This window comes from Schistocerca nitens, chromosome 3 (genome assembly GCF_023898315.1).
Source record: "Schistocerca nitens isolate TAMUIC-IGC-003100 chromosome 3, iqSchNite1.1, whole genome shotgun sequence".
Taxonomy (NCBI): Eukaryota; Metazoa; Arthropoda; class Insecta; order Orthoptera; family Acrididae; genus Schistocerca; species Schistocerca nitens.
This window is the reverse complement of record NC_064616.1, coordinates 515312042-515327405: the sequence shown is the minus strand read 5'-3', so window position 1 is coordinate 515327405 and position 15364 is coordinate 515312042. Positions and strand designations below refer to the sequence as shown.

The 15364-nt window shown below is 41.5% G+C and overlaps 1 protein-coding gene across 1 annotated transcript in view; it reads left to right on the top strand.

Annotated features, from left to right (window-relative positions):
- Window positions 1-15364, top strand: part of LOC126248435 (beta-galactosidase-like) — a 287520-nt gene that overhangs the window by 126775 nt on the left and 145381 nt on the right. The window contains exon 2 of the mRNA XM_049949413.1: window positions 13007-13203. Coding sequence (XP_049805370.1) covers window positions 13007-13203 — 197 coding nt within the window. The remainder of the gene's footprint in view (window positions 1-13006; window positions 13204-15364) is intronic.

Genomic DNA, 15364 nt, shown 5'->3' with positions numbered 1-15364 from the left:
TGTGATTGTAAAACAATCTATCTAATGTTTTTATATGACTTACATAGCAATGGTAAGCTAGGAAACCACATTCTAGTCGTTGTAGCATGTCTCTTATCAATGCTGAAATGTATCATATTTTCATATCGTCTGATACCAGTTTAATGTTGTATTTTTGAAGCCTTTGAAAATGACGGAAAGTCGAAACGCATAAGGCTGATAAAAAATGAAAGTGTGGTCAAGACATAAATAAAGTCATTAAAAGTGCATGCAGATTTCCGCGTCGTCTCATAGCATTTTCATGGAAATTGCAGTAAATACAGTCCGTTTTATTTAAAAAGCCTTAAGAACTTTCACATAAAAAAATCGGAGGCATTACTTTCCAGCTCACCCTCTTACTATCACTCAGGTCGTTAATACTAAAGTACGAACTTTAACAAATCAGTATATGACACTATTCCGTCATATTACCGAAGTTAAGCGCTGTCGGGCTTGGCTAGCACTTAGATGGGTGACCGACCGGGCCCGCTGAGCGCTGTTGGCAAGCGGGTTGCACTCAGCCATTGTGACGCCTATTGAGGAGCTACTGTATTGAGAAATAGCGGCTCCGCTCACGAAAAATGACGACGGCAGGGAGAGTGGCTTGCTTACCACATGCCCCTCCATATCCACATCCAGTGACGCCTATCGGCTGAGGAAAATACGGCGGTCGGTAGGTACCGTTGGGCCTTAGGAAGCCTTTTCAGACTGAGTTTTATAATACAGGGTGAATCAAAAAGAATACCACAACTTTAGGAATTTAACACTCTGCAACGACAAAAGGCAGAGCTAAGCACTATCTGTCGGCGAATTAAGGGAGCTATAAAGTTTCATTTAGTTGTACATTTGTTCGCTTGAGGCGCTGTTGATTAGGCGTCAGCATCAGTTGATGCTAAGATGGCGACCGCTCAACAGAAAGCTTTTTGTGTTATTGAGTACGGCAGAAGTGAATCGACGACAATTGTTCAGCGTGCATTTCGAACGAAGTATGGTGTTAAACCTCCTGATAGGTGGTGTATTAAACGTTGGTATAAACAGTTTACAGAGAATGGGTGTTTGTGCAAAGGGAAAAGTTCTGGACGGCCGAGAACGAGTGATGAAAATGTAGCACGCATCCAGCAAGCATTTGTTCGCAGCCCAGGAAAATCGACTCGCAGAGCTAGCAGAGAGCTGCAAATTCCACAATCAACTGTATGGAGAGTCCTACGAAACAGGTTAGTTATGAAACCTTATCGTCTGAAATTGGTTCAAGCACTGTCTGCAGCTGATAAGATTAAAAGAATCGATTTATGTGATTTTATCCTTGCTCAAATGGAAACAGATGACTCTTTCGTTTCAAAGATTGTGTTTAGTGATGAAGCAACTTTCCACACTAACGGGAAAGTCAACCGTCACAATGTCTGTATATGGGGCACTGAGAATCCGCGGGAAACAACTCAGTATGAACGTGACTCGCCTAAGGTGAACGTTTTCTGTGCCATTTCAGCCAATAAAGTTTTTGGTCCCTTTTTCTTCGAAGGTGCTACTGTAACTGGACTACAGTATCTGGAGATGTTAGAGAATTGGCTGTTCCCTCAGCTCGAACAAGAAGCACAACAATTCATATTTCAGCAGGGTGGAGCGCCACCACATTGGCACTTATCTGTCCGTAGCTACCTGAACGTCAACTACCCGAGGCGATGGATCGGCCGCCAGGCAGCCCGTGACAGAGCACTTCATCACTAGCCTCCAAGAATCCCTGATCTTACCCCCTGCGATTTTTTCTTATGGGGGTATGTTAAGGATATGGTGTTTCGGCCACCTCTCCCAGCCACCATTGATGATTTGAAACGAGAAATAACAGCAGCTATCCAAACTGTTACGCCTGATATGCTACAGAGAGTGTGGAACGAGTTGGAGTATCGGGTTGATATTGCTCGTGTGTCTGGAGGGGGCCATATTGAACATCTCTGAACTTGTTTTTGAGTGAAAAAAAAAACCTTTTTAAATACTCTTTGTAATGATGTATAACAGAAGGTTATATTATGTTTCTTTCATTAAACACACATTTTTAAAGTTGTGGTATTCTTTTTGAATCACCCTGTATAACACCACTACGTACAATGTGAACCAAATATGACTAGAAAATCACATTTTCTTCTAAAAATCAGTATTCTTCGATAAAACCAATTGTTTAGGCCCTGAATCGTGTTGTGATTTTATAATGTAACACAACTATGTACAATATGAACCAAATATGACCAAAAAACTACATTTTATTTTAAAAATCATTATTCTTTCATAAATCTCCTGTTTATGCCCTGACTCGTGTTGCGATACTCGGATAAAGCCTGAAGAACATACTGCTTCTGCTTCTTGTTTTTTTTTTTAATAACTATGTTATGGAGAAAGAAATCTTCATCTTCACGCCATTGCGAAGAACCTGCCGTAAACAAATTGTTCCTCAAGTCATATCCATTAAAAATAGTCTTGTCTGACTAGAAACAAACGATCGGATCCCGTTATACGTAATTTCTTGGATGTCATTGATTCTTTCTTGAACCCTTTAAATATTTTCGTCTGATGATTCTGTCTAACAATTAAATGCATTGAGCAATTTCATTATTGAACAATGAAACCTACGTTTCTACAGCCCATCTGTTCCTAGAAAAATGCTTCTGAGAATGAATCCACATACGTAGTACTTGAAGGTTAAATGCAATAGGTTTTTTTCCAAAATGTTTTCTAGAAGTTCCCATAATCGATGCAGTTGCGTCAAAGACTGATGTCTTAAAGCCAGAAGAACCCATTCAATTAGAGTTCCATAGACAGCTGTTGCCTGATCATTTCCATTCCCAGATCACAATGCAGGCATTCCAAGAATTTATTCAGTACTACAATTTGACAGACCTACAGGAAGCTTTCTGTATTTTCTTATCCTTAGTTGGCTTGTGATTTCGGTTGAAAGCCAACTAATACATGTTACAATCAGATCTAAGAGTGCATAGTAATTATTAATGACATGAAAACATTCCTTTTTGTTTAAAATTTGACCTAAGAATGAACAACAACGCGATATGACTACTGATAATGAAATATTAGGGATAAGCACAGTTTTATAGCACCGTGCAATATGTAAAGGGGCATTTAAAATGAAAGAAAGGAACCAACTCACAACGAAGATTTTCTATAGCTCTAATACAACTTATAAGGTAGAAGTGTCTCTTTTTCGTAGAAAAGAAGCGTCCAATGCAGATGTGACTTCACCTTGAATAGCTTAATACCTAACGGCAAGAAGCACGGATCACAAAAATGCAAAATCTCGATGTATTCGGGACTAAACACTTGCCTTGATGTTCTTTGCAACTCAAACCTATCTTGTTTGCTGAAAGTTGCGTGTAAAGAAGAAATACTTTGTCTTCTAAAGGCGAATTATAGTATTATAAGTTCTGTTGAAGGCAGTCATTTCCAATAAGCTGCACACACACTGGCTGCTATCGTGAACAAAGGCTAAACGAGCACATGTGGAAAGTCGCAAGACTAAGAGATGACTTCTGGAGGAAAGTTAGTCATGGGAACTTGAGATTAAATTCGCTTATTATTCAGTAAAGAGCCATGAAAGTTCACGAGTAGTAGATACAAATGTCATCGAAGGGGCCGGCCGGAGTGGCCGAGCGGTTCTAGGCGCTACAGTCTGGAACCGCGCGACCGCTACGGTCGCAGGTTCGAATCCTACCTCGGGCATGGGTGTGTGTGATGTCCTTAGATTAGTTAGGTTTAAGTAGTTCTAAGTTCTAGGGGACTGATGACCTCAGAAGTTAAGTCCCATAGTGCTCAGAGCCATTTGAACCATCATCGAAGGGACCACGTGGATACACAATACTACACATTCAAAAAGACAGAAAAGCCATCCCATATGCTTTCAGGTTACTGTAATACTATTTAGTGAGTAAGAAAGTAAATTGAAAAGCAACTGATCTACGCATATGGCTCAAGCAAACAATAGATATTAATCGTCATTAAATTAGACAAATATGCGAACCGAACAAAGTGCTGACCTCGCTCGGGTGTAAGTACATCCGCAAACCTGAAAATCACGTTATATAGAATTACGCCAATGCAAAACCAGCAAGCGACTCTATCACCATAGATCCTGAACGCTGCAGCTTACGACGGAAACTCCCCATCGCACCCCCACCAGATTTAATGGTAAGATGGCCCAGTAGACAGCTCGTCAAAAACTGAAGACAGATCAAGGTTGAAAACAGGAAGAAGGTGTACTGAACTGTGCAAAAAGAAGCAGAACAGAAACAGTGAACGGTCCAAGATGTGCAGCATCGAGTGAATTGGACGAGCCACGGCGTCGTGGTTTGTGTGGTTACGGTGTTGGATGGCAAAGCGGCAGATCCCTTTTCAAATCTCCCTTCTGTCCCTTTTTTCACAACGTTATGAACTGTCCGTCCGGTCATCGGCGTGTCTATTCTCTTTCTGTAGTCTTCGCAATTGCCGTCCTTTACGCTGGTTATGGAATATGAGTCATATGGTAAGAATATATTACCGCCGCAAGTAAATGTGATGAATAGTAAAAACAAGCGAGATGCCGCATAGACCTTTCACAGGAATGAAAACAACAAATAAAAGGATGTGAACTATGTTACAACAAAGGAATTCAAGAGTCAAAACCTCCAAAACAAAATGCAATAGTAGTAACATATGTTACCTGTGCAGAACAAACAGGAGGTACATACGTCTGGAGGCTCATCACTTTGTAATCACGAGATCCTAGTGTCGATTACCGGCAAAAACACACAAGATCTCGGAATCAGCTTTCATTATAGGTCTCTTCCTTACATCTCGCTGTTGCAGATGGACGTTACACTACGACACAGACACAGATACGTCAGTGACCGGTCGGAAAGTTCATAATTTTGTAAATAAAAAAAAAAAAAGATGATGGGGCACGAGAGAGATTTGAACATGGATCTCCAGTTTTGTAGTCCATCACGGTAACCACATAAACGTGATACAATGACTCTACCAATTCGCTCGATGTTGCAAATTTTGGCCCATCACTGTTTCTATTTTGCTTCTTTTTTTACGGTGCAGTACACCTTTTCCCTTTTTCATGCTTGATCTGTGTTCCGTTTTTGACAGGCTCTCCACTGGGCTATCTTACCACTAGAACTGCACATCTCAATAATAAACGAGATAAAATGCCTGAACTCGGAAAAAGTCAGCAAGTAGAACTGTGTTTACTGCTCCAGGCAGCGACCACGGGAAGGGACAAAGAAGAAAAGTGTCTTCACATGGCTGTCTTAGAACTTCAATCTCAGCGCCAAGCAACCTAATTGGGTGACAAGGCTCGGTGCTCAAAGAACTTCCTGCAGATATGTTCTTGCTATACCACCAAAGACACGACATCCCTAGCCCCAACTCCCCATTTCAGACAGTACTCCTGTGGTCTTGCTTTCGAAGTATCAGTCCTCGGCGCTCCTTCTTCTTGATCGGCGTTATTGTTTATTTCCTCTCGGCCTGTTGTGGTTGCCATTACTGTTTTGGTTTTTGTTCTTCTGCTGCGTCAGAGTTCACCATAGATTACTATTCAAGTTAGCATTAATGTGTGCTTTCAGATTATTTACGTCAGTATTCTTATCGAAATAATTCCGGCCATCTTATGCCTTGCCGCAAGTGGAGTTGTTGCCCCTAGGTGCGGATTGAGTCGTTTTGGGACCGTGCACATTCTTCGTAAAACTCCTATGCTGTGACACGAATGCAGTCTGTAGCCGTGGAACTTTTGCTAGATCATGGAGACTTCTCTTGCAGACGAGAGCATTATAGTCTCTGAGCCATGCGAGTGATGTTTCTAACTGGCAACTTTCACGTGAACCTTTTCTCACGGAGTTTCTATCGGGAACTGTCATATAATTCCTGTTGACCGTAAGATCTTCGATATCTTGGCCTAGAACTTCGATAGTAATTATGTTCATGTGAACTGCTTCCCGCCACTGACCTTCCTTTCATACGAAGCTGCAGCGAGCTTAGAGTTGATTACTACTTCACGTCTTCTTCTCTTTTTTACTTGTAGCGATGAACTATCTCAAAATCTAGTACTTGTCAATCAACACTACTTGAACCTGATATCATCAGTTCGCCATGTTGGTCTGAGAAAAAATGATACAACCTACGCAATAGTAAGTTTAAAGTCCGAAATAAGAGCAAAATTAGCAGCATTGAATTAATAATGGGTTTTTATTTCCCTTTATTTTCAAGTATGTTTATGATATTTTAAAAGAAAATCAACAACGTTTCTTTTTCAGATGGATGTTTGTTTTCAGTGTTTTCATGCGACTAATATATGAGCGAAAATATGAAGATACCGTACTTTCTAAGATCGTTAAATGCATGTCCATTCTCTGAACACCACTGTGAAGTGCATGGCAGAGGGTACTTTCCATAGTACCAATTATTAGGGCTTCTCCCTATTCCATTCATGTACGGAGTACAGGAAGAATGACTGTTTAAACGCCTCTCATGATCTCTACTGGAGCGATATGTATGGGATTGTAGTATATATTGTAGGAATATGTCATTTAAAGCTGGTTCTTGAAACTTTGTAAGTAGGCTTTCTTGGATGAAGTTCACATTGACTTTTGCCTTGGGTTATTTGACTTGTGTTAATTGACGTTTATTTGACAATTTTTTTCCGGATGTTTCGCCCGCACGAGTGGCTGACGCTGTTAAAGCTTTGCCCTCCACTGGTGCTGGTGGACTGAAGTGGAGCTCGGGTGGGCTTTCCCCTGGCCATTCCCATTGTGGTTCCTTCCTTGCTACCTGCAACGGTCATTCGCTGCAGCATGGGAACCCACGATCCATTTAGTTTGAGGTTTTCCTCTTTATTGTTGAAGATGTTGTCATCTTTATGGGTTTCCATGGCTGCCATGAATAAGCGAGTGCGGTAGCTCTTCTCCACAGTTAGGACTTCGGTGTCGGTGAGTATTATTATGTGGGCGTTGTCACACAGCACGTGCTCTGGCATGGCAGATTTCTCCACCTGTCTGGACCTGTAGCACCGTTTATGTTTGGTAATTCTGGTGTTGATGGATCGTCCAGTCATCCCAACATAGACTATTCTACATGTACACGTTGTGTGGTACATTCCTGACATTTCAGGTGGATCCTTTTCGTCCTTTGCTGATCCGAGACACTCTTTGTTCTTCTTGTTTGGTTTTTAAGTAGTCTTTATGGTGCGTTTGCGTCATATATGGCCGATTCTGTGTGTTACTCTGGGAATGTGCAGCAGTAAGGCCATACTTGTCTTTTCATTTTCTGCATTTCACTTCGCCTAGTTTTAGATTTCATGTCATTTCTTATGCACCTGTTGGAATGCTGATTGCTCATCGGAACCTTTTCCAGGTGTTGCACCTTGCATCCAAGGTGCTGCGGCTGACATATTCGTCTTGTACACTTTATGAGAATAGTAATCATCAATCTTTTATGGGTTGGGTGATGATTTCACACTTTCTGCATATATGTATCTGTGAGTCAATTTTAGATATATGCTGTGTTCTAGCTTCACACTATTTCTCGTAACCAGCACTTGTAGAAAGGGTAACTGTTGACCCTTTTCACTCCCACAGTAAATTTTATGTTGGCGTGGAGACTGTTCAGATGTCTTAGCAAGTCACTGAACCATTCCTCAACATGGCTTCACACAGTGAAGGTGTACACGAGGTGGAGTGCCCATGGCTATAACTTCCAGGTGTTCATAGAAATCGCCCCACATGAAATAACGCATGGCAAGACATGCATAAAAGAGCATAGTGATGTCATGCAGAAAAATGGAATCGACGTTGTTCAGATAATCATTCAGTGGTACAATGGTAAACAAAAAACAACGTCAGAGCTGACCAGGATGTCGCTTGGTCCACGTTTTCGTTCCTTCAGCTTCTCAACGAATTCTCCTGAGTCAGATTTTACCAAGTGCTGTTGAATCAGAGAGGCCAAGTGCTTCACCAGTTTATATATCAAGGAGCCAGGGTCACTTATAATCATTTTCTTAGTGGGATATCATCTTTATTAATTTTTGGTATTCCGTACAGCCGAGGCGCTAGGTTATCTCTGTTACATCTCTATATCCATCAAGGGAGAAGATGCTTGATTTCAGCCTGCCACCAGAAATTTAGGGTGAAGCTATGACAAGTGTTTCGCGGGTTATATGTCAGTTATATATCAGTTATATGTCAGAAAGACAGGAGCACTTATGATCCGTCTTAGTGGTACATCAGCTTTGTGGATTTTTGTTCTTCTATACAACTGAGGTAGTAAAGCTTTTATGTCTCACAGGTTCTTCTGCACATCTGCCGAAAGAGAAGATATTCGACTTAAGTCCACCATAAGCAGTGGAGCGTGGATCTTTGACAATGTTAGCCACTCATTTGAGCAAAACATCAGACAAATTTCCAAACAAACACTGGTTGAAAAATCTGAGACAAAAGTCAATAGGCAGTATATCAAAAGAGGCCACAAGGGTCTCAACAGTTTTTCTGAGACAGTTTATTTCTATCACAAGTGTCCGCCAGTTCAATTTCTTCAGCATCTCTGCAACATTGCCCCATGGGTCAATCAAACCTGTGACCATTAACGCTGTCGTTCTCTATATATCTCCAGTATTCCTAATCAGTCCTGTCTGGTACGGGTCCCACATATTAGAACAATATTCTAGGATGTGTCGTATGAACGATTTCTTTGCCATCTCTTTTGTAGACAGACAGAATTTCTCTAGTATTCTACCAATGATCTCAAGTCTTCCACCTGCTTTACCTATGGGTGAGCCTACGATACATTTCGTATCCCTGCAAACTGTTACACCCAGGTATTTCTACTAATTGACTAATTCCAACTGTGACTTGTTGATATTGTATTCATAGGATACTAAGTTTTTTCATTTTTTGAAGTGCATAGTTTTACATTCTTTGACATTTAAAGCAATTTGCCACTCATTACATTACTTCGAAATATTATCAAGTTCTCACTGAATACTTGAGCAGCTATTAACAGACACTATCACATTATAGATAACTGTATCATCTGTAAAATGTCTGAAGTTACTAGTAATACTGACTACAAGGTCGTTAACAGACTCCAAGCCAAAAGAAAAAAAAAAAAAAAAAAGGAAGTGCCACGAAGGAATTATCCAAATGGGTCAGAAATCGGTAATGTGATAAACATCCACAGAGCAACAAACAAATGATTACAATCTCAGAAAAATTGGATTATTTATTCAAGAGAAAGAGCTTCACAAATTGAGGAAGTCAATGTGCTTTGACCCATCTCTGGATCTTATGCAAGCAATTATTTTGCTTCATATTGATTGATAAATACTTGCGTGTCCTCCTGAGGGATATTTTGCCAAATTCCGTCCAATTGGCGCGTTAGATCGTCAAAAGCCAGAGAAGTTTGGAGGACCCTGCCCATAGTACTCCAAACATTCTCGATTGCGGAGAATTCCAGCGACCTAGTTGGCCACTTTATGATTTGACAAGCATGAGGGCAAGTAGTAGAAACTCTAGCCGTGTATGGAAAGACATTATCATGCTGAAATGTAAGCATAGGACGGCTTGCTATAAAGGGAAATAAAATGGGCGAGGAATATCGTCGACATCTCGCTGGACCATAAGCGTGCCATTGATGGCAGCCAAAGGGGTCCTGCTATGAAAACAAATGACACCCCAGGCCATCACTCCTGGTTGTCAGGCCACATGGCGGGCGGCAGTCAGACTGGTATCCTACCACTGCCCGGGGTGTCTACAGACATGTCTTCGACCTGAAATCTTATTAACTGCAGTAGAATTGTCTTCAGTGATGAGTCCCGCTTCGAACTGAGCTTCTATGACCAGCGAAGACGTTTCTAAAAGACGCCCCAGGTAGCGATGGGATACCAATCTGACTGTCACCCACCATATGGCTTGATAACCAGGAGTGATTGTCCGGAGTGCCACTGCTTTTCATACCAGGGTCCCTTAAGTTGTCATCCACGGCACCCCTTATGGCACAACGGTCCGTCGACGATATTCTACGCCCTGTGTTGTTGTCCTTCAAATGGTTCAAATGGCTCTGAGCACTATGGGACTTAACATCTGAATTCATCAATCCCCTAGAACTTAGAACTACTTAAATCTAACTAACCTAAGGACATCACACACATCCATGCCCGAGGCAGGATTCGAACCTGCGACCGTAGCGCTCGCGCGGTTCCAGACTGAAGCGCCTAGAACCGCTCGGCCACCGCGGCCGGCTGTTGTCCTTCATTGCAAGCCATCCAACGCTTACATTTCAGCAAGATAATCCCGCCAACACATAGTGAGAGTTTCTACTGCTTGTCTTCGTGCTTGCCAGAACCTACTTTGGCCAGCGAGGTCGCTGGATCTCTCCCTAATTGAGAACTTTTGGAGCAATATGGGCAGCGTCCTCCAACCAGCTCGTGTTTTTGACGATGTAATGCGCCAATTGGGCAGAATTTGGCCCGATTTCCTCAAGAGGACACACCATAACTCTGTCAATCAATATCAAGCCGAATAACTGCTTGAACAAGGTCCAGAGGTGGGTTAACGTGTTATTAACTTGCTCAGTTTGTGAAGCTCTTTGTCTTGAATAAACCATCCATTTCTTCTGAAATTGCTATCGTTTGTTTGCCTGTACATTTGCATTTAATCTACCGATTTCCGTACCATTAGGATACTTCCTTCGTCGTGCGTCTTTTTTTCTTTTCCTTTTTTTCTTAGAGTGTATACAAGATAAACAACAAGTGTCCCAACACACTTCCGTGAAGAATACCTGAAGTTGCTTCTACATCTGTCGATGATTCTTCATCCAATGTAATATGCCACGTCCTCCTTATCGTGAAATCCTCAATCCAGTCACAAATTTCGCTTGATGCCCCATGCGATCGTACTTTCAATTGTAAGCGGAGAAGTGTTACTGAGCCAAATGTTTTTTTTGGACTTCGAGAAATACTGAATCTATCTGACTGCATTGAGCCATGGCTTTCAGGATGTTATTTGAGAAAAGTTCGAGCAGTGTTTCACGTAATCGATGTTTTTTGTAATCTATGGTGGTTGGAATGGTGGCTATTTTGTGCGAGAGACCTCCTTATGTATGAGCTCATAACACATGGATGTCAAAGATATTGGACGATAGTTCTGTTGATAACTTCTGCTACCCTTCATGTAGGGAGACTTGTGCTTTCTTCCAGCTACTGAGCACGGTTTTTCATGCAAGGGATCTACGATAGATTGTAGTTAAAAGAGGGGCTAATCAGCTGTAAGTTCTGTATAGAATCTCATAAAGATTCCATTGGGTCCTACAGCTTTGTCCAATTTTAGCGATTTCAGCTGTTCTTGACCAGTACTGACTCTGATATATCACCCATCTTTGCAGCGGTGCGAGAACTGATTCGGGAAAATACCCCTAGAATTTAATTTGTAAAGGAACGTTTTAAAACCGAGTTCAGGGCTTCTGGTTTTGTTTTGCATCCCTCAGTTTCAGTCCCTATCTCGTCCATGAGCGTCTGGACACTAACTTTGGTACCCCTGACAGCCTTCAGATATGACCAGAATTTCTATGCCTTTTACGATAGATTCTTCGAATATTTTCTATTACAGTAGTCAACGAAGGATTCACACATTGTTCTCTTGACTACCAAATGTATGTCATTTAGCAGTTCCCTACCTATAGCTCTATGTTGAGTTTTACAACTATTATGCAGTACTCTGTGCTTCTTTAGAAGCTACTTTACAGTTATTGTAAGCCATGGAGAATCCCTTCCATTGTGATCTGTTCCATTACGTACATGTCTACCAGGTGTATAGTCAACTATTCTTCTTAACCTGAACCGCAGTTCTTGTACATGTTCCTCTACAGAGCTAAGTGTTTAGATTTCCTTACTGAGATACGACGCTATTGCCTCTTTATCTATTTTGTTAACAATGTAAATCTTTCCACTTGTTTTAGTTACCCTATGTACTTCGGTAATTATTGTTGCTACAACTGGCTCATGGTCACTGACACGAGTTCCTACGCGGAATTCCTCAAAGACGTCAAGTGACTACTAGATGCAATGTACAGCATTCCCAACATGAGTGGAGTTCCGAAAAATATGGTCTAGGCAGTCCTCAGAGAACGCATTTAGTAGTGTTTAACGCAGGACAACTTGTCACACCTACCACTTTCAAGAGTATAATTTTCAAAATCGATTGTTGGGTGATTAACGCCTCCTTCAGTGAAGACAACACGATTGTGAAACCTACGTACTAATGAACTTACATTTTCTCTGAAGTTGACGAAAGCGAAAGACGACTGAGATGGTCCGACTTAAGTCGTAAAAAGGAGCTGCTCTTTCTTTGCCTTCTCCCTAATTGGTTTCGAGGTCACTGACTCATCACGTTACAGATCATTTCCTACTGTGAAATAAGAACGCATTCATTTAAGGAGATCGAGGTAAACAACCTGCGTACATTAGGTAATGATTAGATTCGCCGTATGGAAATTATGTTTTATAAAATTGGTGGTACTCTTTTATGCTGGAGTTCCTGATGCTAAGGGCCCAGAGACACACATCCTCTTATCCTACTAACAATGAGCCTGGATTTCACACATCTCATTTTTACATGTGATGGAACCTAACTGGGGATTAGAAAAGAAAAAATATCGAACACTTAAAAAGGGCCACGTAAGAGTCAGCCTGATGAACATATTCGCTGCTTTTAGATGATTTGTTCTTATACATAATTCTTCCTGTCAAAGAAGGATCACTAGAGCACATTAAGCCAGCGTATCTCTGTCACGGGCATAGCCACCAGAAACCAATAACCGGTCAGTAAGACATTGTGGGTGCTTGCAGTTCTCTTAACAATCTCCGTTGTTTTTATGTTGTGAATATATGACCACGTGAGTACTGTCAACGATCCTCTTCAGAACTTTCATGGTTTAACCTATATTTCTTTTGTTTCAGGTGAGGCCACAAGATGCAGAGGAGACAACAGTTGCACCCAGATCGTTTACCGTGGATTACGAGAACAACACTTTTCTTCTGGATGGAGAACCCTTCCGCTACGTAGCTGGCTCCTTACACTACTTTCGTCTGCCTCACCCTCTATGGCGAGATCGACTAAGAAAGTTGCGAGCTGCTGGTCTCAACGTAGTTTCAACGTAAGTTTTCTTAACCTGCTTCTCGTGAGCCGTTATTTCTTTTGACGGCAATGTAAGATGGCCACTTACTTCCATAAGACTGTGCTCTTAAGAATCAAGTTCCGACTTAAGAAGTATAAAGTATGCTGATTACTTGGTGATATTTCATATTCTTGCGCTCGGCAGTACATTGTGAACAATTGTGTAAAACAGAACAGAACTAAGGTACTGCTATTAAGCTAGACAGTAAATGAACATGTAGAGTTGTCTGTTCGACAAGGTGACACTGCCTCATCGGCCGCAAAGACGCCATGCAGTCAGCACATGGGGGCTGGATGACTGACAACTTCCGCACAACAATGCAGACCGACGTATACTTCGAAGGAGGGGACTCAAAAGGAGCGGACGTATAAAAAGCCCCCGCCGCATACCACGAAAACTATCAACATTAGTGGGAAATCTGTAGCAGTATTCTTGAACTTACTCTGCGTTCAAACGACATAATCTACCTGGACCCAAATACTGGTCATTTTCATAGCTGATATCCTAAGAGCTACAGAAAAATGTAGCCATCTGCGTCCGGTGCTTTCAGACTGTCAACAAGCTTATGATATAAATTTAAGTTGACTGATAGTAAAGATAATGTGTTGTTATAAGCTATTTATTAAGGTTTGCGAAGCCACTGAGAATTTCTTGAACGCATGTCATCTTTTGTGGAGAGTAGTAGGAGAGTAATGGGTATTCTGGACACCCCTCCGTCTTGACTTCATGAATAAAATTTCTGCCGTTGAGTCCCAGTAATGATAACAGACCAAATATATGACGATGACATCGCAGCTGGTCCCATTATATGATCTCAACACACATGGGTACGTCTGATAACGTTGACTTGCTGCCGCTTCATATTAGAAAAGTATGCCTTCATATAGTCTCGCTTACCACAAGTAACGCCATGAAAAATAAAATTTGGAAGCGGTAAAGCTCAAACACACCATATTATGTCTACTTTAATAAAAAATACGTAAGAAAGAGATTCAATATACCCATGGACATCCTTAAATTCTTAGACCTTTGTCATGAACGAGAAGTTAATAACCGCTTTTGTTTTTCCACAGCTGGAAAAATTAGCAACTGGATCATTATGTCTATGGCCTTTCGGTGTCTGTTTCTAGACTGATACCTTCTATTACACGGAGTTTCTGTAAGCTTACAACGCTTAACATAGGAACCTGTTTGTAAAGGCACACACTCAAGGGATGGCGATAAAATTTCAGAAATACTTACATTAAAGAAAATTAAGCTCTTGAGGATAAAAATTAATCCACAAACGTCACTAATTTAGGAGTGAGAGAATTTTCATATGAGTTTTACGTGTGGTGTAAGAGTGGCCGAGAGATGATGACTAGACAATGGTGATACACAGACATACAGGTAGTTTACCAAGATTTTTTTGAGACGATACTTAGTTTCATTAGAAAACTACTAATTATCACCAATATCACGATTTCTGTTAAAACTAAGTTTTTGCAAGAACTAGAACACTTTCACGTGCAGTGTTAAGTGGATTTTGCCGTTAAAAAGACGCCATGCTTGGCATCTTGATGTCCCAGAATGGTCCTTACAGAACTGCTACAAAATTCACAGTTAATTTGTTCATAAAATGTAGTACCACTGTTGTCACCCGTAGCTCTCACTTGCTGACTTTTGGGTCTCCTGTAAAAGTCAACACTCGTTTCCACTCTAGGTACAGTAACCATCGGGCCCCATGGACCAGCTGTTTAGACGCCACGTTGTAGTAATATACCTGACTGATGAAGCCTCAGAACTGTAGGGTATACTACCAGTTTTCAAGCCGGCCGCGGTGGTCTAGCGGTTCTAGGCGCTCAGTCCGGAACCGCGCGACTGCTACGGTCGCAGGTTCGAATCCTGCCTCGGGCATGGATGTGTGTGATGTCCTTAGGTTAGTTAGGTTTAAGTAGTTCTAAGTTTTAGGGGACTGATGACCACAGATGTTAAGTCCCATAGTGCTCAGAGCCACCAGTTTTCAGAGAGCAAACTGTTTCAGCAGCTTGTTGCTCGTTCGTCGCGACAACTTGATTAACAATAAGCATTAAGATGACAACAGACAACGGCCTTGCCGCAGTGGTAACACCGGTTACCGTCAGATCACTGATGTTAAGCG